At 50.7% G+C, this 20,077-nt stretch overlaps 8 protein-coding genes across 8 annotated transcripts; 5 read left to right on the top strand and 3 right to left on the bottom strand.

The window, feature by feature from the left end:
- Positions 1-166: 166 nt before the first annotated feature.
- YALI1_F28015g (uncharacterized protein) lies at positions 167-1,033 on the top strand (the record flags this gene model as incomplete). Its single annotated transcript, XM_068283453.1, has 1 exon — positions 167-1,033. The coding sequence occupies one exon, from the start codon at positions 167-169 to the stop codon at positions 1,031-1,033; it is 867 nt and encodes a 288-aa protein (XP_068139554.1).
- Positions 1,034-1,213: 180 nt separating this feature from the next.
- YALI1_F27989g (uncharacterized protein) lies at positions 1,214-2,752 on the bottom strand (the record flags this gene model as incomplete). The annotated part of the gene is made up of 1 exon (XM_505694.2): positions 1,214-2,752. One exon carries the CDS (start codon positions 2,750-2,752, stop codon positions 1,214-1,216), a length of 1,539 nt encoding a protein of 512 aa, XP_505694.1.
- A 2,091-nt stretch (positions 2,753-4,843) lies between these two features.
- YALI1_F27968g (uncharacterized protein) lies at positions 4,844-5,128 on the top strand (the record flags this gene model as incomplete). Its single annotated transcript, XM_505693.3, has 1 exon — positions 4,844-5,128. The coding sequence occupies one exon, from the start codon at positions 4,844-4,846 to the stop codon at positions 5,126-5,128; it is 285 nt and encodes a 94-aa protein (XP_505693.1).
- Positions 5,129-6,120: 992 nt separating this feature from the next.
- On the bottom strand, positions 6,121-7,194 carry YALI1_F27945g (uncharacterized protein; the record flags this gene model as incomplete). Its single annotated transcript, XM_066094363.2, has 1 exon — positions 6,121-7,194. One exon carries the CDS (start codon positions 7,192-7,194, stop codon positions 6,121-6,123), a length of 1,074 nt encoding a protein of 357 aa, XP_065950435.1.
- Positions 7,195-8,796: 1,602 nt separating this feature from the next.
- Positions 8,797-10,365, top strand: YALI1_F27929g (uncharacterized protein; the record flags this gene model as incomplete). Its single annotated transcript, XM_505690.2, has 1 exon — positions 8,797-10,365. The coding sequence occupies one exon, from the start codon at positions 8,797-8,799 to the stop codon at positions 10,363-10,365; it is 1,569 nt and encodes a 522-aa protein (XP_505690.1).
- Positions 10,366-11,290: 925 nt separating this feature from the next.
- YALI1_F27904g (uncharacterized protein) lies at positions 11,291-13,657 on the top strand (the record flags this gene model as incomplete). Its single annotated transcript, XM_505689.3, has 1 exon — positions 11,291-13,657. One exon carries the CDS (start codon positions 11,291-11,293, stop codon positions 13,655-13,657), a length of 2,367 nt encoding a protein of 788 aa, XP_505689.1.
- Positions 13,658-14,620: 963 nt separating this feature from the next.
- YALI1_F27871g (uncharacterized protein) lies at positions 14,621-16,894 on the top strand (the record flags this gene model as incomplete). The annotated part of the gene is made up of 1 exon (XM_505688.3): positions 14,621-16,894. The coding sequence occupies one exon, from the start codon at positions 14,621-14,623 to the stop codon at positions 16,892-16,894; it is 2,274 nt and encodes a 757-aa protein (XP_505688.2).
- Positions 16,895-16,983: 89 nt separating this feature from the next.
- YALI1_F27834g (uncharacterized protein) lies at positions 16,984-18,261 on the bottom strand (the record flags this gene model as incomplete). The annotated part of the gene is made up of 4 exons (XM_068283452.1): positions 16,984-17,957; positions 18,015-18,075; positions 18,161-18,169; positions 18,244-18,261. 4 exons carry the CDS (start codon positions 18,259-18,261, stop codon positions 16,984-16,986), a joined length of 1,062 nt encoding a protein of 353 aa, XP_068139553.1.
- Between the last annotated feature and the right edge of the window lie 1,816 nt (positions 18,262-20,077).

Below are 20,077 nucleotides of genomic sequence, written 5' to 3'. Positions count from 1 at the left end.
ACCTCCAAATATTGTCCAACATCGGATGTACTGTACTGTATGTACCATGTGCGTGTCACTCTCAGGTGCTGCATGGAACCTTCAATATTAACCGACTGCACACTGCACACAACAAACATCTCTCAAAGTGGTGAGCTTAATAGCCACACCATAAAAACAAGATACCATGACGCACCAATACCCTCCATTCTACGGAGTGTATTTGCTGCAGTCTACAAAGAAACCTCTCTCCTGCTACGTGGGCTCTACTCCGAATCCGTTCCGACGTATTCGGCAGCACAACGGAGACCTTAAGGCCGGAGGAGCATGGCGAACCAAAAGAGCACACTTAAGACCTTGGAGTATGGTGCTGATTGTCAACGGATTCCCTTCCAAGATTTCTGCTCTCAAATTCGAGCATGCCCTGCAACATCCTAACATGACTCGTCTCATTACCACTAAAGACATCAAGCGAAAAGTGCCTCAGAAAGCCAGAGCTTTGGGAACGCATCTAGCCTTCATCCGTCTGCTAGTGAGATGCTCCTACTTTCGCAGAATGCATTTGAGAATCACATTCTTCCGCTCACATGCGCATGAAGCGTGGGAAAAGAACGATTACGATGTTGGCAGTCTGCCACCTCAGTTTCAGGTCGAGACAGACTACCCCTCGGACGAAGCCGAAGCCCCACCATCGACAGTGGGAAGCGGGGAACTCGACATCAACAATAGAAGCATAGAAGAATATCTACAAAAGTGCAGAGATGCTGTTTCAAATGACAAACAACTCACTTGCTATTTATCGGAGAAGACACTGAACATCTCAGAAGGCAATGTTGCTCTCTGTCACAACTGTGATGGGGCCTTTGACGTGGCAGAATTAGCCGAGCGCTTTCTGAATGAGGAGATACCTGAAGAATTGCCCTTCACCACACCTTCCCGACACATCATCCCGATTGGTGGCGATTGTCCCTCGTGTTTGGCACGGATGGAATGGTCTAACGTGATAAAAGGGGTCTTAGCTATGAGACCCGTACTAGAGGACAATAAGGAGTGATGTTACTACAAGTAGCACAACCAAGTAATTTATAAATCGATTTCGAATTTTCAATAGTACGAGTGAAAGCCCAGTCTTATAAGTAGCCCAGTCGAAAACTTTTCTTCTGCCACACAGCCTACAGTATGGGAATAGGTCAAAATTATAGTCGATATTATTATACACTTGATTATGTCCGAATCACATTCGGTAGATGAAGTAAGGAGATCGGTCACCCATGGCAGATAGCTCCTCGGAGGTGTACTGGTCATAGTGGCCCTCCAACAGTCGCTTGGCCTTTCGCTTGTTGATGAAGTTGTAGGCAAGATACAGACAGATGGTGACCGCCATGGCGGCGGCAACAAAGGAGATGGCAATGGTATGACCCTGTTTGAAGTGAGGGGCGTCGGAAGCTCGGTACATATTGGAAGCAATAGCTCCTCCCATGTTTCCGAAACCGATAACAATAGCCATGGCAATAGCTCTCTTGTAAGGGCCAGCAATATTAACAGACATCCAGGAAATGTGACAGATGAATGAAGGCTGTAGACCCATGTTGACAATCATACAACCTGCGTATGTGATCCATTGTTTATTGACACCATATTTGATGCAAAGGGCGTATCCAATGATGCCAAGCGAGAAGTTGACCATGAGAAATGGGAACCGCCTCTTGTACTTGTCTGAAAAGTAAGCCTGAATGACAGTGGTGATGGCTCCAATGGCTCCAAATGGGGCAGACAGAATCTGCGAAATACTGGCGGAATGACCCATACTCCTGACAATGATAGGACTGAAGAAAGACATGGAGTAGAGAGGAGAAACAATGAGAATCATAAGAAGCGCACCAATCCAAGACTGCGGGTCCATGAAGGCAGCCTTGAGGAACTTGGAGTTGTTGGAGTTGTCTCGTCCAACAGCGTCAGAGTTTTGAGCTCCACCCTTGAGAGCGAGGTCTCGATCGTAGCCATCATACTCGAGAGCATACTGGATGTACTCTCGCTCTTCCTCGGTCAGGAACTTGGCAGTCTCAGGGAAGTCATAGAGACAAAAGTACGCAATGATAGCAACGACAACGGTTGCGATACCTTCGAGAATGAAGATCCACTGCCATCCGTTGAGGTCAGCCTTTCCTCTCATCTTTCCGATTCCAAAGGCAAGGATACCAGAGAAGGCTCCAGCTGATCCTGCAGCAGAGAAGAACATGGCCTGTCGGTACTGCATGTCAGCTCGGCAGTACCACATGGTCAGATAGTAAGCGACACCAGGGAAAAGACCAGCTTCAGTAGCTCCCAAAATGAGTCGGCAAGCCAGAAGACCACCGTAGTTTTTGACAATGCCCATAAGAGTCATAACAATGCCCCAGGCAACCATGATGGTGGGAAGGTAGATGGATGGACGGAATCGCTTGAGAAGCATATTGGAGGGCACTTCAAACACACAGTATGTGAAGAAGAAGACGGTGATGGACCAATTGAACTGGGTACCTGAGAGTCCCAGATCCTCAACAATACCCTCAATTCGTGCATTTCCAATGTTTCCTCGGTCCAGAAATGACATGAGATAAAGCATTGTGAGCATGGGCATGAGGTGCCAGTCCATCTTTCGCAGCAGCTTCTTTCTGTTGATGTTCGGAAACTTTTCCTCAGCAGTGGGGAGTCCAATGTTTTTAGGAGATGTAATGGAGGCAATCTCAGCCAGCTCCTTGTGTTCAATGGAGAGTTCCTTAGTTTCGTCCATTGTGGGTTCTAGAGAAGATAGGAGAAATGTAGGTCTTCTTAAAGTGGTTGTTGCAGGGTTGTTGAGTAGATGTTGAGATGCAGGTTGGTGTTGAGGTTGCGTAAGGAGATGTGTATGAGAGCGTTGAGAGTCGATGGGGATCGAGATGCTTGGAGATGGAAAACTAACCAGTTAACCGTCCCAGTTATATACCCGTAGCTCCAAGAGATCCAAAAGAGTCATGCATTCATCGCCAAGCTGGTCCTTGTCTGGAGGAGTTCGATATCCATGCATTGACGGCCCTTAGACAAGGGACGAAGCTGCTTAATCGGACGTGGCCACAAAAGCAGACAAGCAGACATATGGTGGGGGTAAGACCTTATCCGTGGGAGGGTCCTTGTACGAGAAACTGTTACCTCCCCGATTGTCATGGCGGCGACTGTTACATGAACGCCAAGGTTAAGGGTGAAAATAAAGGTGGGAGTCCAGGTTGCCGGGCATATGCCGAAGCAGAGTATACACGGTGCGAATACTGCAGGTAAAAGAATAGACCCCCTTTAGATCAGCTTTAATGATCTGATTCAAGTTCCTATTGTTCTAAGACGTTGCTAGAACGCCTGTGTATTTACATTTTGGCGAGTTAGCCCATATTTGGTAAACGATATCTTTTAATGCGCTCTCTTGCCTTTCGGCCTTTGTCTGTTTCTCTTCCTAGTACTCTATTTGCGGTAATGCGCCTCTCCCCACACTCGCCAGCCGCACTATGCATAGCGAACAAGGGCTCGAGCAAAGGGAATAGAAATACATGTGAGACAACAGCAATAATAGCTGCATACACGCATTGGGGGTCTCAATTGCCGGCTGAGGCCTAGTTCCACCTTTTTTTGCGTCGCTCACACCAGTCTATCCTGTTCTTTTTAGCTCCCGTAGTCTCGGGAACCCGACATTAGTGCGAACGTTAGTGTCTGGCAGGAAACGTATAATGCACCTTATTTTGTGCAAATTGCCCTACTTGTAGGCCTAATCATCAGTAGCTACCATAAATACCACATTATAATTTTCTATTTCTATTATTTTTTGTGAGCTTATATTAGGACCTCTACATTCGTTTTCGTCCTTCTTTTGTTCTCATTTGAAATGACGACACTCCAGTGTGCGTACAGTCGTACATTCGTAACCTGGGGTAAGACGCATAGGAGTTGCTGGGTATCTTTTACGATTCGGAAAAACTCAGCTGATAGACGTCGTCCACACCCTTGAATCTGTGTATTCATGGTGCGGGGTTGAAAGGCAGCCAGCCGTTGGAAAAAAACTGATGGGCTCGGATCCCGCCCCTCAACCTCTTCCAAAGTCTGTAGGAGTTGCGATGTCAAAAAAAAAAAAAGGTCGTACAACTGGGAAGTTGCAGATTAAAGCTACGTGTACTTGTACTACTGTAACCAGTGTGCTGTATTCCACCCCTCAGGTTGAGCTCAGGCAACGCTCTAGTTGTATGGATCTGAAGACATGCATAGTACATACGAGCACCACCTGTAACTGCGTCCGTTACACCTCGCTAGAACCACCCAGACCTGGGCGAAGAAGAAACTCGCAGGTATAAGCGATCTCACGCGTTAAAAGCCGCAAGGTGCGCCAGTCAGGGTTACAGTAGTCCCCTGTCAAAGGGGGTTTGATGTACCTCAACCCCACTCCTCCAAACGCTTCCCCACAACGTCCATATTACCTGGATACTGCACAGCGCAGACAAGTCTTGGCGCCAGTCAGACGTTCGTACGAGTACAAGCATTGTATTGTACGGTAATTAGAAGGGTCTGACAGGACACTAATGACACATCAGAGTTGCATAAATGTGGGAGTGGCGAAGGGTGGATGAGTCCGTATTATACGATCATGGTCTGGATGCTGTTTGCACTGTTGCCTGTGTATACCGCACAGAGTGTGTAATATTATTCTCTAAAAAATCCCATCTCTTCCCAACCAAATTCCCAAGTATTAAGTTTCCGCATACCAAGTACGATAATTAAAGCAAGTCCAAGATCTACCACAGCAAAGTTTTGACGCTTGGCGCACCATCACCAGACTTGTCACCACCACACAGCAAGCACACTGACCATGTCCAACAACTCCAACATTCTCAAGGTATTCAACCCACCCGAGTCGCGGGACCTCACTCCCAATGAGTGCACCCATTGCCAGATCCTCCAGACCGTTGTTCTCACAGGAGGAGGTGCCTACTTTGCATCCAACATGCCCTTCCGAGTGCAGCCTGGCCAACGTCTCCCCCCTGCTGCCACCCAGGCCTGGCAGGGCGGCGTGCGAGGCCTCGGCTTTGCCATGCTAGCCTTTGGCATCTACAATGCCTGGTACTTTTTCTCTCCTAAGGCTCCTCATGCTTAAGGTACTGTGATCTACAAGTGCGTTTACAAGTGCGTTTACAAATACTTTCCAGGGCCCCTCCCTCAGACTGATGCCATGTACATATTAATATTATTGATGAAAGATGACTATGACTGTGAAGACCTGCCGACCCGAGGTCTACCAAAAGAATCAAGTGCGGGGATGCGTCTACATACTGGTGCTGGCATTGTATGTGACTGTATGATATCGATCTGGTGTTGTATCTACTCTTCGAATAATGCTGTAAAAGCTTTGACTTGTGGCTGTCCAAGCGACTGAGGACGTCTGATTGACGCTCTTGTAGCTACAGTACAAGTACATGGTACAATTTAATATAAGTATCGTACAAGTTGCCACCAGTAACTTGGAAATTATCGAAGCTAACTGTCACCCACTGCAACTCACGAGCGATCTCAACATACAGTAGCTACGCAGACCGCCCACTTTCATCTCAGACACTACGTTACGACCATTATTCAATCTTCGTAAGCGCCTGAGACACCGCTAAGACACTGTACATTCCTGTTCACGATAACTGCCAGCAAAGCACTATTCTCGCCGCCGGATTATTCCCATTAGTATAACACACACAACACAGTAGTTTCCCGCCGATCAGCTTTACGTCACTACGATACCAACCTCTTCTCTTGTTCTGGCCCCACTGCCCACTAATCCCATCATCTCCACCAAAACACCCCATTAAGCTCTTATCTACCTCCACTATATGCCTGTCGCCGAGACTGATCGACACGGCCAGCGGACATCAGACATGCTTGTAGTCTGGAGACCTACATTTCGGTAATGACTTGTAGACTTTCCAAAAGAAGTCGCTTTCTCTCCACCACCACCTCCCGAGCTACCATCTCCTCACCATTCCACTTACAAAACAACATCAATGACAATGCTTACTATATGATTTATTTTGGAAACGTCCACTCTATGCACCAAACAACATGCTTCTCTCCTCTCCTCAGAGTCTTCTCTTCACCCTTCTACTGCACGCTCATGGCCCAGGCCTTCATGTCAACCTGCTTGGCCCGAGACGTGATGATAAAGGCATCGTTGATGAGCTGCTGAGGGGAAGGACGCTCGGCCTCCTTATACAGACACCGGTCGACAAACCGTCTGCACACGGGCGAGAACCTGGTGTCTTCTGCCGGCAGGGTTGGCGGAGGTTCGTTGACGATTCGCTGCAGCAGATCAAGAATACCCATGGGTCCCACAGCTCCGTTAGCCATGTCAAAGGGGAACTTTCCCAGCAGCAACTCCAGCAGCGAGATGCCAAGCGACCACACGTCGGACTTGACAGTGTAGTTTCCTCCCTGGATTCGTTCGGGTGACATGTACGTTGAGGTGCCAACAAAGGTGTCTGCGATGGAGTTGATGAGCTCGCCAGACACTCCAAAGTCGCACAGCTTGATCTGGCCATGGGAGTTGACGAGAATGTTGGACGGCTTGACGTCTCTGTGGACGATGCGGTGCTCGTTGTATAGATACGTTAGGCCCTCGACGACGGCCACGGTGATATGGCCGACAATCTCTTCGGTCAGCGGGCCGGCCTTCTTGTAGATGCGGTCCAGTGAGCCGCAGTCCATAAACTCCATGCACATGACCACGTCGCCGGACGACTCGTTGATGAAGGCGCCGTAGAAGGAGACAATGTAGGGCGAGTCGCACTCGTGCATAATGTGCAGCTCCCGCAAAATCTGGCGTCGCACGGCCTCCTTTGCCTCGATATGGATCACCTTCTTGGCCATGACGGCACCAGTGGGGATGTGTTCCACCCGGGAGACGGACCCGCCGTTGCCTGCGCCCAGCTCCTGTATGGTGCGCAGATCCTGAGCCCGGATGTCGATTTTGAACTCCACGCCCAGCTCCAGCGATGCCATTTGGCTTATCAGGTTGCCTGCTGAGGGCGCTCTCTGGAGCGTGGGTTTGTCGAGGGTGAAGGGCTGTGATGGCGGAGGGGAAGCTGTTGCCTGGGGCGCCACTCCGGCGTCGGCGTTGAGTGACAGCTTCTTGAAGTTTTTGCGCTTCAGCGTCTTGGGTTTGAGGTCGACAGACATGTTCACACGATGGACAATGTACCGTTTTTATCGGTCTATTGTCTGGCAGGTTGAAGGTTGTGGTTTTACCGTACGTTGGGAGAGACGCTACGCGTTGGCGATGCGCTTGGTGCAGACCTTGGCCGAATGGGGAAGTGGTTGTGGATGGATGGGGTGTGGGTGCAAAAGGCTACAAGTAGGGGGGTTGGGGCATGTGGCTTGATATATATATATCGGAGTTAATTATTTTGTGCAAGTTGCCAGGTGGCCGGGACAAATGGGGCAACGACGATCTCTGAACACAAGAGTCCACACACATCTGTATCGTTCCGGCACCAGTAGCTACTCTGCCATCGCTCAGCTCATGCCACTACGATACTTATACTTGGAGCTAACCTTGATTGAAAATGGGAGGGCAATTTCCGAGGTAATACCACCCACGTACAGTATGTACTCTTGACGCCGTGACCTTGGCCCACATTCGAGCTGCACTGCACTGCCTGAACCGGACGAGAGAGTCCAAATGGGCCGTCGTTATGGTTGGGTATGAGACTTGGAACACTGGAAGCAGTGTTTCGATGTGTTTGGTGGGAGGTATCAGCGTTCTGTTGTCGATGTGGATCAGTGATACTAAAGTAATCACACTTGTACTTTTAGCTTAGATGGGTGACAAAATGGTGATTTCTAGCGCGTACAAGTATCGCGATGTACTTCTCTCTGCTAGCTGATGAAGAGACAGCATCTGTGACCACTGTACCGACAGTATCTGCGACTACAAGTATCTGTTCAGCACACATGCTCGTACCGTACAAGTACACCTTTCTATACCTTCGATGAGGTTCGCGTGGATAATTTAATGGAAGTATATCTGTTTTGCTGAAGGGGGAAATGGGCTGCGTGTGTGGGAGCAATATTACATACATCTGACTGTTCAGACGTTGGACGAGACAGTCATAATATGTGCCCCATTACAGGTTGAGGTGAAGCGCGTGTATGGGGGAAAACCAGCGGATGATCGTCCCATCTTCGTCATTTCACTCGTTTACACTACAAGTGATATCTTCACTCATTCTCTGCTCTGCTCCTCTCCAAGCCACCGTCGTGCCCAGACAAAGTTCGTCAACCGGGTAAGTGGCGAGCTGTAATAGGTGTGCAGGTGAGGATAGAGACAGAAAAGGGTTACGACAGCAAAAAAACAGAGGGAGCCAGCAAAATGACAAACGTGGAAAAGAGAGATAACAAAAAAAGGACCTCTTTATATAACTACGTAGCAAACCAACACCACATTCTCCATGTCAAGGTGGCCTGGAGTCCTCCTCCCCACGGTCACGGACACTCCAACTTACCCTTCCCAATGAATCCACACCCCAGTAAAGTTTTCAATACACCCACAACCAGCCGACAATCTCTTCTTTCTCCCCTACCTCCAATACAGCCAACTGTTTTATTGCCATCCATCACAGAACACCAGAACACAAACATATCTGGAGTTTTCTAATCGACAATTGACACCTACACTGTTCCATCGCAGGTCCCTACTTCTGAGTTTCCGGATATCCATACTTCCCGTTTGCCCACGACACGCACCACGACACCGCACCACCCCACATTTTACACAAAAACATGTCTGAGTGGAAAGAGTCGTTAAACGTGCCCAAAAAGGACACGCGTCACAAAACCGAAGATGTGACCGCCACAAAGGGTACAGGGTTCGAGGACTTTTTCCTCAAACGAGAGCTGCTCATGGGCATCTTTGAAGCAGGATTCGAAAACCCCTCGCCCATTCAGGAAGAGGCGATCCCCATTGCCCTCGCAGGCCGAGATATTCTGGCCCGAGCCAAGAACGGAACCGGCAAGACCGCCGCGTTTGTGATCCCAGCCCTCCAGCAGGTCAACCCCAAAGTTAACAAGATCCAGGCGCTTATCATGGTGCCCACCCGAGAGCTGGCACTCCAGACCTCACAGGTTTGCAAGACCCTAGGCAAGCATCTTGGCATCAAGGTCATGGTCACCACCGGTGGCACCAACCTCAGAGACGACATTATGCGTCTGGAAGACACGGTACACGTGTTGGTCGGCACTCCCGGCCGAGTGCTGGATCTAGCAGGAAAGGGCGTCGCTGATCTCAGCGAGTCGCCCATGTTTATTATGGACGAGGCCGACAAGTTGCTGTCGCCGGACTTCACACCCATCATCGAGCAGGTGCTCCATTTCTTCCCTGAGGACCGTCAGATCCTGCTCTTCTCCGCCACCTTCCCTCTGACTGTCAAGGCCTTTATGGACCGAAACCTGCACAAGCCTTACGAAATCAACCTGATGGACGAGCTGACCCTAAGAGGTATCACGCAGTACTACGCCTTTGTCGACGAGAAACAGAAGCTGCATTGTCTCAACACGCTCTTTTCTAAGCTCGACATCAACCAGTCCATCATTTTCTGCAACTCCACTGTGCGAGTTGAGCTACTTGCCCGAAAGATCACTGAGCTGGGATACTCATGTTACTACTCCCACGCCAAGATGATCCAGAGCCATCGAAACCGAGTCTTCCATGAGTTCCGAAACGGCACGTGCCGAAACCTCGTCTGTTCCGATTTGCTTACCCGAGGTATCGATATCCAGGCCGTCAACGTGGTCATCAACTTTGACTTCCCTAAGAACGCCGAGACCTATCTCCATCGAATTGGTCGATCTGGACGATTTGGCCATCTCGGTATTGCCATCAACCTCATTAACTGGAACGACCGATACAACCTGTACAAGATTGAGCAGGAACTTGGAACTGAGATCAAGCCCATCCCTGCCCAGATCGACAAGAACCTCTACGTTGCCGAGTCCAGCGAGAACATCCCCCGACCCTTCCCCATTGCTGATATGCCTCGAGGCAAGGAGAGTAAGCGAAACGAGCAATTCCAGCCCCAGCAGAACCAGAACCAGCAGCAGCAACAGGACGGTCAAAACCAGCACTCTCTGGGTCCCGTACCTCCCCAGGGTCCTCCTCAGGGCATTCCCGGCCCCGGATACGGCTACCCTCCTCCTCAGGGCTTCCCTCAGGGAATGCCTCCTCAGGGAATGCCTCCTCAGGGAGCCGGCGGCTACATGCCCCCTACTCCCTATGGTTACCAGCAGCAGGGCTTCCCTCCTCAGCCGCCACAGGGCTTCAACAATGGCCAGCCCCAGCAGCCGTCGCAGTAAGAACGCGAGCCTGAAAAAAGCGATTACAATCTTCCTTTGGTTTTTTGTGTACGGTTTTTGTGGGTTATCTTTCCCACTTTCCGCCATATTTTTCCAACCCTTTTTTTTTGACCTTTTTTTCGTCTCTGGGGTATATAGCAATATGATATTCTAGTTGGTGACTGATGAAACGTTGTACTGTAGCTACAAGTGTGGTTCAGTCGAATGCCGTGGGTACCCGAACATGTATAAGTAAGATCATGGCTCTGGTACGGCTACTGTAAAAGTCTATCTCCAGAAATGCATGAAATGTATCCTGGGCCACTGCGAGAAGCATGGGACCCGAGTAGACCGTGTGCGCGAGATCTATTGCAGGTGCAGCCAATACGTGAGTCACGGTCGCTCTGTAGAGTGTAGATTGGTTTTGTATCTTTGGTGTAAGCCGCTTACCAGGATGCTACAAGTAGGGTAGTCTTGTGTCAGATCAAAATGTGTGGCTGCTCTGTGCCAAAAATTTGACTACTAAGCTTTTGGGATTGGGTATGACTTATTGGCCATCATTCGTGAGTGAAGCATTTTTACTGTCTGGGGACACTGCAGAGCTATGCAGAATTAGTAGTGGAGAATGCCTACTGGTGCTGTTGCGGGCATTAGGGGGGATGAGGTACGATGTAGGGATAGGTCCGGGCAGGGACTTGCATTAATTGGTCTACAATGTAGGGCGTCGAATCTGGGTAAAAACACACCGAGTATGTGTACGTACATGCCCATGGCCATTGGTGCCTATGGACCCGAGTTACTGACAACGGGTGTCTGTTGCAAAGTGTGAAGCTTAAAAAATATTTTTAATTCGAAAATGGTATCGACGTGCTAAAAGCTCTTTCTACTAACGTCCAGTGTTCACCACCCCACCCACAACACCCCCCCACATCACCCACACACAATCATGAGCCTTCGAATTCTGCTGGTTGGCAACGGTGGCCGAGAGCACGCCCTTGCATGGAAGCTGGCTCAGTCTCCTCTGGTGGAGCGAATCTTTGTTGCCCCCGGAAACGGAGGAACCGACAACCCCCAGGGAAAGATCGAGAACATTGCGATTGGCTCTTCCCAGAAGGACTTCGCCAAGCTCGTCGAGTTTGCCCAGTCCAAGGATGTTGGTCTCGTCATTCCCGGTCCCGAACAGCCTCTGGTCGAGGGAATTGAGACCCACTTCCGAAAGGTTGGTATCCCCGTCTTTGGCCCTTCTGAGAAGGCTGCCGTCATGGAGGGCTCCAAGACTTTCTCCAAGGACTTCATGAAGAAGCACAACATCCCCACCGCCGCGTTTGAGAACTTCACTGACTACAACAAGGCCGTGGACTACGTCAAGAAGGTGGGCCACCGAGTCGTAATCAAGGCTTCTGGTCTGGCTGCAGGCAAGGGCGTGCTCATTCCCACCTCCACCGAGGAGGCCATTGCCGCCGTCAAGGAGGTTATGCAGGACAAGGCCTTTGGCGAGGCTGGTGACGAGGTTGTCATCGAGGAGTTCCTCGAGGGAGACGAGCTCTCCATTCTGGCTTTCTCCGACGGTTACACTGTCGTTGACATGCCCCCCGCCCAGGACCACAAGCGAATTGGCGATGGCGACCAGGGACTTAACACCGGCGGAATGGGTGCTTACTGCCCTGCTCCCATCGGTACCCCTGCTCTTCTCCAGGAGATCAAGGAGTCCATTCTCCAGCCCACCATTGACGGTATGCGACGAGACGGTATCCCCTTTGTCGGTATGCTCTTCACTGGAATCATGCTGACTCCCGACGGAAAGCCTAAGGTGCTCGAATACAATGTCCGGTTCGGTGACCCTGAGACCCAGACCATTCTGCCTCTGCTTTCGGACGATACCGATCTGGCCGAAGTCATGCTTGCCTGTGTTGAGCGACGACTTGATGCCGTCACTCTGCGAGTCAAGCCTGATGCGCACGCCGTCACCGTCGTCATGTCTGCCGGCGGATACCCCGAGAGCTACAAGAAGGGCGACGCTATCACTGTCGGTGGTCTCCCCGAGCAGACTTACATTTTCCACGCTGGAACCGCCTCCGAGAATGGCCAGGTCATCACTGCCGGCGGTCGAGTCATTGCATCTACCGCTGTTGCTCCCACTCTGAAGGACGCTGTTGCCCAGGCCTACAAGGGAGCCGACGCTGTTGAGTTTAACGGCAAGTACAACCGAAAGGACATTGCTTACAAGGCCTTCCGAGACGCTGAGAAGACCTCTGGAGGAATCACCTATGCTCAGGCGGGCGTCTCCATCGACAACGGTAACAAGCTCGTTCAGCAAATTAAGGAGAAGGTCAAGTCCACCGCTCGACCCGGAACCGATTCCGTCATTGGCGGCTTCGGAGGTCTCTTTGATCTCAAGGCTGCTGGATTCCGAGACCCTCTACTGGTTGGAGCCACCGACGGTGTTGGAACCAAGCTCAAGATTGCCCAGTCCATCGACAAGCATGACACTGTTGGTATCGATCTTGTTGCCATGAACGTCAACGATCTGGTTGTCCAGGGAGCCGAGCCTCTGGTCTTCCTCGACTACTACGCTACCGGAAAGCTCGATGTCAACGCCGCTGCTGCCTTTGTTGGTGGTGTTGCTGACGGCTGTATCCAGGCTGGCTGTGCTCTCATTGGTGGAGAGACAGCCGAGATGCCTGGCATCTACTACGGCAACGACTACGACGCTAACGGAACCTCCATCGGTGCTGTTGAGCGAGACGCCGTTCTCCCTCGAATGGACGAGATTGCCAAGGGAGACGCCATTCTCGGTCTCGCCTCCTCCGGTGTCCACTCCAACGGTTTCTCTCTGGTTCGAAAGATCATTGAGCATGCCGGTCTCACATACACTGACGCCTGCCCTTGGGACCAGTCCAAGTCGCTCGGCGAGGCTCTTCTGACCCCCACTCGAATCTACGTCAAGCAGCTTCTGCCCGTCATTAACGCCAAGCTGACTTCTGCTTTGGCCCATATTACCGGTGGAGGTCTGGTCGAGAACATTCCTCGAATCCTGCCTGAAAACTATTCCGCCAAGATTGACGTTTCCACCTGGCCTCTTCCTCCCGTGTTCCAGTGGCTCGGAAAGGCTGGTAATGTGCCCAAGGAGGACATCTCCAAGACCCTCAACATGGGTATCGGCATGATTCTGGTTGTCAAGCAGGAGAAGGTTGCTGAGGTGACCCAGCTGCTCGAGAAGGTTGGCGAGAAGGTGTACCAGATTGGAGAGATTGTTCCTGACAACGATGTTGACGAGAAGACTGTTCTTATCAACACCGAGAACTGGTACTAAGCTCTACCAGTTCGACGAGCTAAAAGAGGTGCAGAACCGTGTTTGTAAGTGCAGAGCTCTGCCATGACGTTTTTTAATATATTGTGTATTTGATGAGACTGAGTTGATGGACTGGATCATTCGAACAGAACGCCCTGAACGATGCAGTAAATCATTGAGACACATGTGGTAGGAACGAGCAATAACCAGACGACGAGGGTGTCGTTCAGCAAGTGATATCACTGGATCATGAATGTCTGGTATATCTGGTCATTGATTATTATCAGTGGTAATGCAGGTGCCATGTATCCACATGAATGAAGTACATGTGAACATATAGCGAGTGCCGTGCCAGATGAGATGGGCCGATTGTCTTCCTTAATGTGCGGGTGGTTCTCTACTGTAGTTACAGTTATATATCTGTCGATAAGTGGCTATAGACTGCTGAGATAGTCCCTACTACAGTACATACTGTACCGTCACGAACAGGGTCTCTGATGACTCAGACACATTTTCACACTTTTGACCACGTCCATAACCCTTACCCGTTAGAAACACTAACATAATCTTTCAAATCAGCATCAAAACCGGAGTCCGACGCCACCTACGACCCAAACTAACCCGAGCACCTCACTCATCCCGAGGCTTCCAAACACTGCCTATCGATGTCTCCAGTCATGCACGGCTCTCTGTTTATCCACGGCGCTGGTGATTAATGCTGTGGTGGACAAAGCCTAACCAAATCAGACTCAAAAATTGCAACGACAAATCCCAGCTCCCAACTGTGGACAGTTCGTTGTCGCAGTCTTGATCTTTTCCAGTCTCAGCGACTTTCAGAGCAACTAAAAGTCCATTCCCACCGACACCGAGCCTCCCTCTTGTATATACACACTACGCCGGCTTGCTCTCAAACGCCGCCCACAAGCCACACGCCACAGACCTTCTGCCAAACACACTTGACCCGTCCTCCCAAATTTACACACCATGCTAAGACACGGCACTCGCGTGAATCTTATCTTGCGACACTCCCCGCATTTGCCACCTCGAACCGCACCAACTCTACACAGGTATATAACCACTAGAGTGTCCGTTCAAGCCCCCGCAAAGGTCAATTGTACTCGTCCCACCACTACCACCACGTCGCGAGTCCCCAAGTTTGCTTCCCGAACTCTTGCAACTACCAGCACTCCTCCTGACCTCGCCTCTGTCATCGCCGCCGTGAAAATGTCCACACCTCCCCAGCAGCCCCCCAACTGGAAGTACACTCCCGAGGAGGTTAAGAAATCCGCCAATGACATGGCTGCTTCTTTCAAGAAGCTGGATGACCAGATTGGAGCCATCCCCATCGAGGAGGCCACCTATGAGAACACAATTGTGCCCCAGCTGGAGCTCGAAAACACCACAGCTCTGCCCCGAAACCAGCTGACCTTCTTCCAGCATGTTTCTGCCGACAAGGAACTCCGAGAGGCCTCTGCCGAGGCTGAGAAGATTCTCATGGACGCCTCTGTCGAGTCCACTATGCGACACGACGTCTTCCAGCGAGTTGAGGCTGTCCACAAGCAGCTTGAAGAGCTCAAGAAGACCCTCGACCCCGAGTACATCCGAGCTATTGAGAAGATGTACAAGGGCTATGTGCGATCCGGTCTGGGTCTGCCCGAAGAGACCCGAAAGGAGGTCGAGGCTCTCAACAAGCGAAAGGGAGAGCTTGCCATCAAGTTCTCCAACAACCTGTCTAACGACACGTCCTTCCTAGCATTCACTGCTGAGGAGCTTGAGGGAGTCCCCAAGGACGTTACCGACGGCTTTGAGAAGACCGAGGACGGCAAGCTGAAGATGACTTTCCAGTACCCCGATTTGTTTCCCGTGCTGCGATCCGCTAAGAACCCTGAAGTCCGAAAGAAAGCCTTCCTTGGCGACCAGAACCGAGTCAAGGACCTCAACACTCCTCTTCTCAAGGAGACCGTCGAAATCCGAACCAAACTAGCAAACCTGCTCGGGTACCGACACCACTGTGACTATGTGCTTGAGGACCGAATGGCCAAGAAGTACGAGAACGTCATGCCTTTCCTGGAGGACCTCAAGGAGCGAATCAAGCCCCAGGGAGAGAAGGACATTGCTGAGCTGCTGCCTATCAAGAAGGCTGACTACGAAGCCCAGGGCAAGTCTGCCGACTACAAGGACGTCCTTTATGTGTGGGAGACCCGATACTACCTCAACAAGCTTCTGGAGGACCAATTCAAGATCGACCAGGAGAAGATTGCCGAATACTTCCCTCTGCAGAATGTTCTCGACAAATCTCTGGCCTTCTTTGAGAACCTATTCTCTCTCAAGTTCGTCGAGACACCCAAGGACCAGGCCTCCACCTGGCATGAGGATGTCAAGCAGTACGCTGTGTGGAAGTACGACACTGCTGAGCCTGTCTTCGTCGGATGGTTCTATCTTGATCTGCACCCTCGACCCAACAAGTACGGCCATGCTGCCAATTTTGGCATTGGTCCCGGTTTCACCGACCTGAAGGATGGTTCTCGAACCTATCCCGCCACCTCTCTGGTCTGCAACTTCACCAAACCCACCGCTGAGAAGCCCTCTCTTCTCAAGCACTCCGAGGTGACTACCTTCTTCCACGAGCTTGGCCACGGTATCCACGATCTCATGGGCACCACCAAACTGTCTCGATTCCACGGTACCTCAGTCTCATGGGACTTTGTCGAGTGTCCTTCTCAGATGCTCGAGTTCTGGACCTGGGAGCCTGAGCAGATCAAGCACTTTTCCGCTCACTACAAGGACGGCTCCAAGATGTCTGACGAGACAATCAAATCTCTGGTTGCCACCAAGCACGTCTGTGACGGCCTGCACTACCTGCGACAGGTCCATTTTGCCATGTTCGACTTTGGTCTTCACAACAAGGGTATCAAGGATACTCCTGCCGATCTGGACAAGACCTGGAACGACATGCGAGAGGAAATTGCTCTGGTCAAGAACGATGGTGAGTCCATGGCAGGCTACTCTACTTTCGGCCATATTATGGGCGGTTATGACTCTGGTTACTACGGTTACCTGTGGTCTGAAGTCTTTGCTGCCGACATCTACTACACTCGGTTCAAGGACGACCCCATGAGCACCAAGAGTGGTCTTGACTACAGAAAGGCTATTCTTGACCGAGGTGGATCTCGGGACGAGATTGAGGGTCTCAAGGAGGTTCTTGGACGAGAGCCCAACAATGATGCTTTCCTCAAGGAGCTCGGTATTGCCGCCTAAACAAATTATATATAATAATGTCATGTCACGATCTGAACCAATATCTGCATTCCATGCTATAATCAATTGTATTTACACTATCTAACAGTCTATTCCTCTCCAGGGGGGAAAGGCTTCTTCTGAGAGGCAGCGTTAAGGACGTTGCTGACACTCTCGTAGGTTCCGAAAATGATGGCACCACTAAGACCGGCCTTGCAGAACCGAGGCAGAGTACCGGCCCAGAATGTCATAACTCCCTCCTCCACAAAAATCTTGTAGGCACACTGCAATGACGATCGATACTCCTTGATACCGTGGATGGACTGTAGACGGGTCTTGACGACATCAATTGGCTGTGTGGCGAGGACCATGGCTCCAGAAGACAGCAGGCCGAGACCAAAGCCCCATACGGCGCTGAGACGGCCGTATTCGCTGTCTTCGGGGTTAGTAAGCCAGTGCTTGAGGGCCGAGTATGTGGTGAATCGAACGGCGGAGTTTGCGGCCTGTCGGGTGACAGTGGGAAAGAAACCCTGGACAAAGGCTCGAATGCCTCGGTCCTTATACATCTCCTTGATGTTGCCCAGGAGTCCGGAGACTGAGGTATCAATCTGGCCATAGTGGACGGTGGGAGGCTTGATGGTTCCCGTAGGTCGAGCAACACGTTTCTTGTCCTTGATAGTGACGGGAGCAGTCTCAACAGGTCCCTTGGCAGCAGTCTCAGGTTTCTCCGGAAGCTTTATCTCAGTAGGAGGCACAGCAACAGGTTTGCCTGCGGCAACCTGGACTCGGTTGATCATTGTAGTCTTAATGGATTCGAAAGGAACCACAATGAAACTCTCGGTAATACCCGTGAGCAGACCTGCAGTGACCACTCGGGGAGCAGTGGTTCTGTTGTCTTCGTCGGCCATGAACTTGGAGAAGGCCGTGAAGGTAGAGACTCGGACAACAGCCTTGGTAGCGGCTCCAATGGCCACGGCGGACAGACCAGTGAAGTAAACCTTTCCAAAGTCCGGGGGGACCCATGCTGCTGCTCCAGGAAGGTTTCGTCGCAGCTGGAGCGACGTCTTCATGAACTCGAAGGGGTCTAGTTAGTGGGGTGCTCATCGGAGGTGTTCACGATATCAACTCATCTCATACTCACAAGTTAGAGAGGACTGGACAAGTCCTGCAGTAACGCCTGCCAAGGTGGCAGTCAGCAATGACTGTCTGTTAGTATAGTTGCTCGGTATGATCTTACGTAGAGCGGCTGCAAGTGGCCTTGCCTCAGGCGCAGTGTCGATAACTCACATCTTCATTCTGTGTTAGTAAAGAGTGGGGATTGGAAGGCGAGAGATTCACAAACGAAGTCTCTTCATGGGGTCTGTTCTCACATTCAATGGCCGCGACATTGTTGCTAGCGGTAGAGGCTAGATTGCTGAAGATAAACTCTGATGTTGGGACCAGGGTGCTGGTGGTGATGGTACATTTGGACGGTCCATTGTGTGTGTTGAAGATGAGCTGAGACAGGGAGATTAATTTAGTTGCATTTCTGGTGTCGAAAAGATTCGATGTGTGTGGTTTTCGAAATTAGTGATTTTCCACAGGTTGCGAGCTTAGGTGGGCTTGTCCCAGTTCTTTTAAGTATATGCTGAGTCTGTGTGGTGCTGCTCGGCAATAGAACCTAAGCTCGGATTTAATCGCCGAAAACAAGGGTTCAACGGTCTTAAACGGTTGCACATGTAGAGCAAGGATCGCACTGCGGGAAGGACCCTGTTTCGCCTTCAATGGATTGGTCATCCCATCTATTGAGTCCCCTAGTGGTTATGAGCAGTCTCAACCTGCAGATCTCAGGGCACTCAGGACCCTGTGAGTGCCTGACAGTCGTCTTAATTACAAGCTCACGGTTTAGACTGGTGCCAAGGTTGAATATCCCCTGAGAGGGTGGGGGTGAGAATGTGCTCGGGGAAATGAGGAACGAAATCTCCAGGGAAAATCCAGCTCAAACCGAAGCTTGAAGTGGAATATTTTCTTCTTCATGCCTTGATGTAAGATACGAGCCCCCGTCCTAAACTGGAGCCTCACGTGAGTTTGTGCTTGCGCAACCCAACCTACGGTCTATGAATCCGAGTTCTCCTTGTATGTCCAATGACGAGCTATGCTGGTACGGTACAAGTAGAGCTGGCGCTCAGGTAAGACCGTGGAACCCTAATCTGGGCTCGCTCAAGCTGCTTTTTCTCTCATTTGTCTCTCTCTCACATATGCGAGTATTGACTCCGATACGATCAGCCCTCTTGGTTCGAGTATGAGCAGGTTGTCGAAATGCAGCAGCTTCCCACATATCCAAGCATATCCAAGCTCAGCCTTCAAGCTCAGTTAGAGTTGAGAATCAGGGACGGTTTTGAACAAGCTCAACGGCATGTTATACTTGTCTGGAGGGGCTCTTTTCGTTATCTTCATGAAAACCCCATCATATCGATACAAAACACACTCCAAACAACCATTATGACGGCCCCACAAGACTCCAGATTCATCCGTATATTCGCAAGCTTCCGGGAGTTTGGGTTAAGCTGCGGAGTATAACTTTTTGGGCTGGAAAGAGAGCGTGTTGCACGTTACTCACTCAGATGGCCTGTAACCGGCAAAACACAAATCTAAAGTTGCAGGCTCCCATTGATAGGTGTAAGTTTGTGCCATGGAGAGAGGGTCAGAGTGTTTGTCGGGGACCAGCAGCTTTTGCCTGTTGGTTCTTGTAATTGTTTCCCCTTTCACTTTTCTCCAACCACAATGCCATCTCATATACCTGCAGAAGGACTCTCATCGTGCAAGCATACGAAGGGCGTTGTTGAAGCTAAAGGGCACGAGAATTGGTGGTGGGCCAGGTCTAAGCAGTTTAGGGTGGCCGTTACAGTACTTCCTGACAGAACTGAAATCCGATAAATGAGAGGCGCCAACAGTCAGACGCAGAAAGCACAAAAGTAAACCATATCACCTACAGCATAGCCGAAAACGTGGAGCTCAGGTCCATGGTTATTCTCGGACACATCTCGCTTAGCGAATGGCTTTTGCTTTTGCATTTACCGTGAGTATGGCATGTACGTCGTGTGCGTACGATACTACAAGTAGGAGATGCTAGCTCTTCGCTGTAGCCCTTCATAGTACGAGTACAGAACCGGTACAAGTAGGCTTGTGCGAAGCCTACTGTAATCAGATCGGTGCGTAGTCGTA

The sequence above is a fragment of the Yarrowia lipolytica genome, chromosome 1F (assembly GCF_001761485.1).
Source record: "Yarrowia lipolytica chromosome 1F, complete sequence".
Lineage (NCBI taxonomy): Eukaryota > Fungi > Ascomycota > Dipodascomycetes > Dipodascales > Yarrowia > Yarrowia lipolytica.
This window is presented reverse-complemented; position numbering and strand designations above follow the sequence as displayed.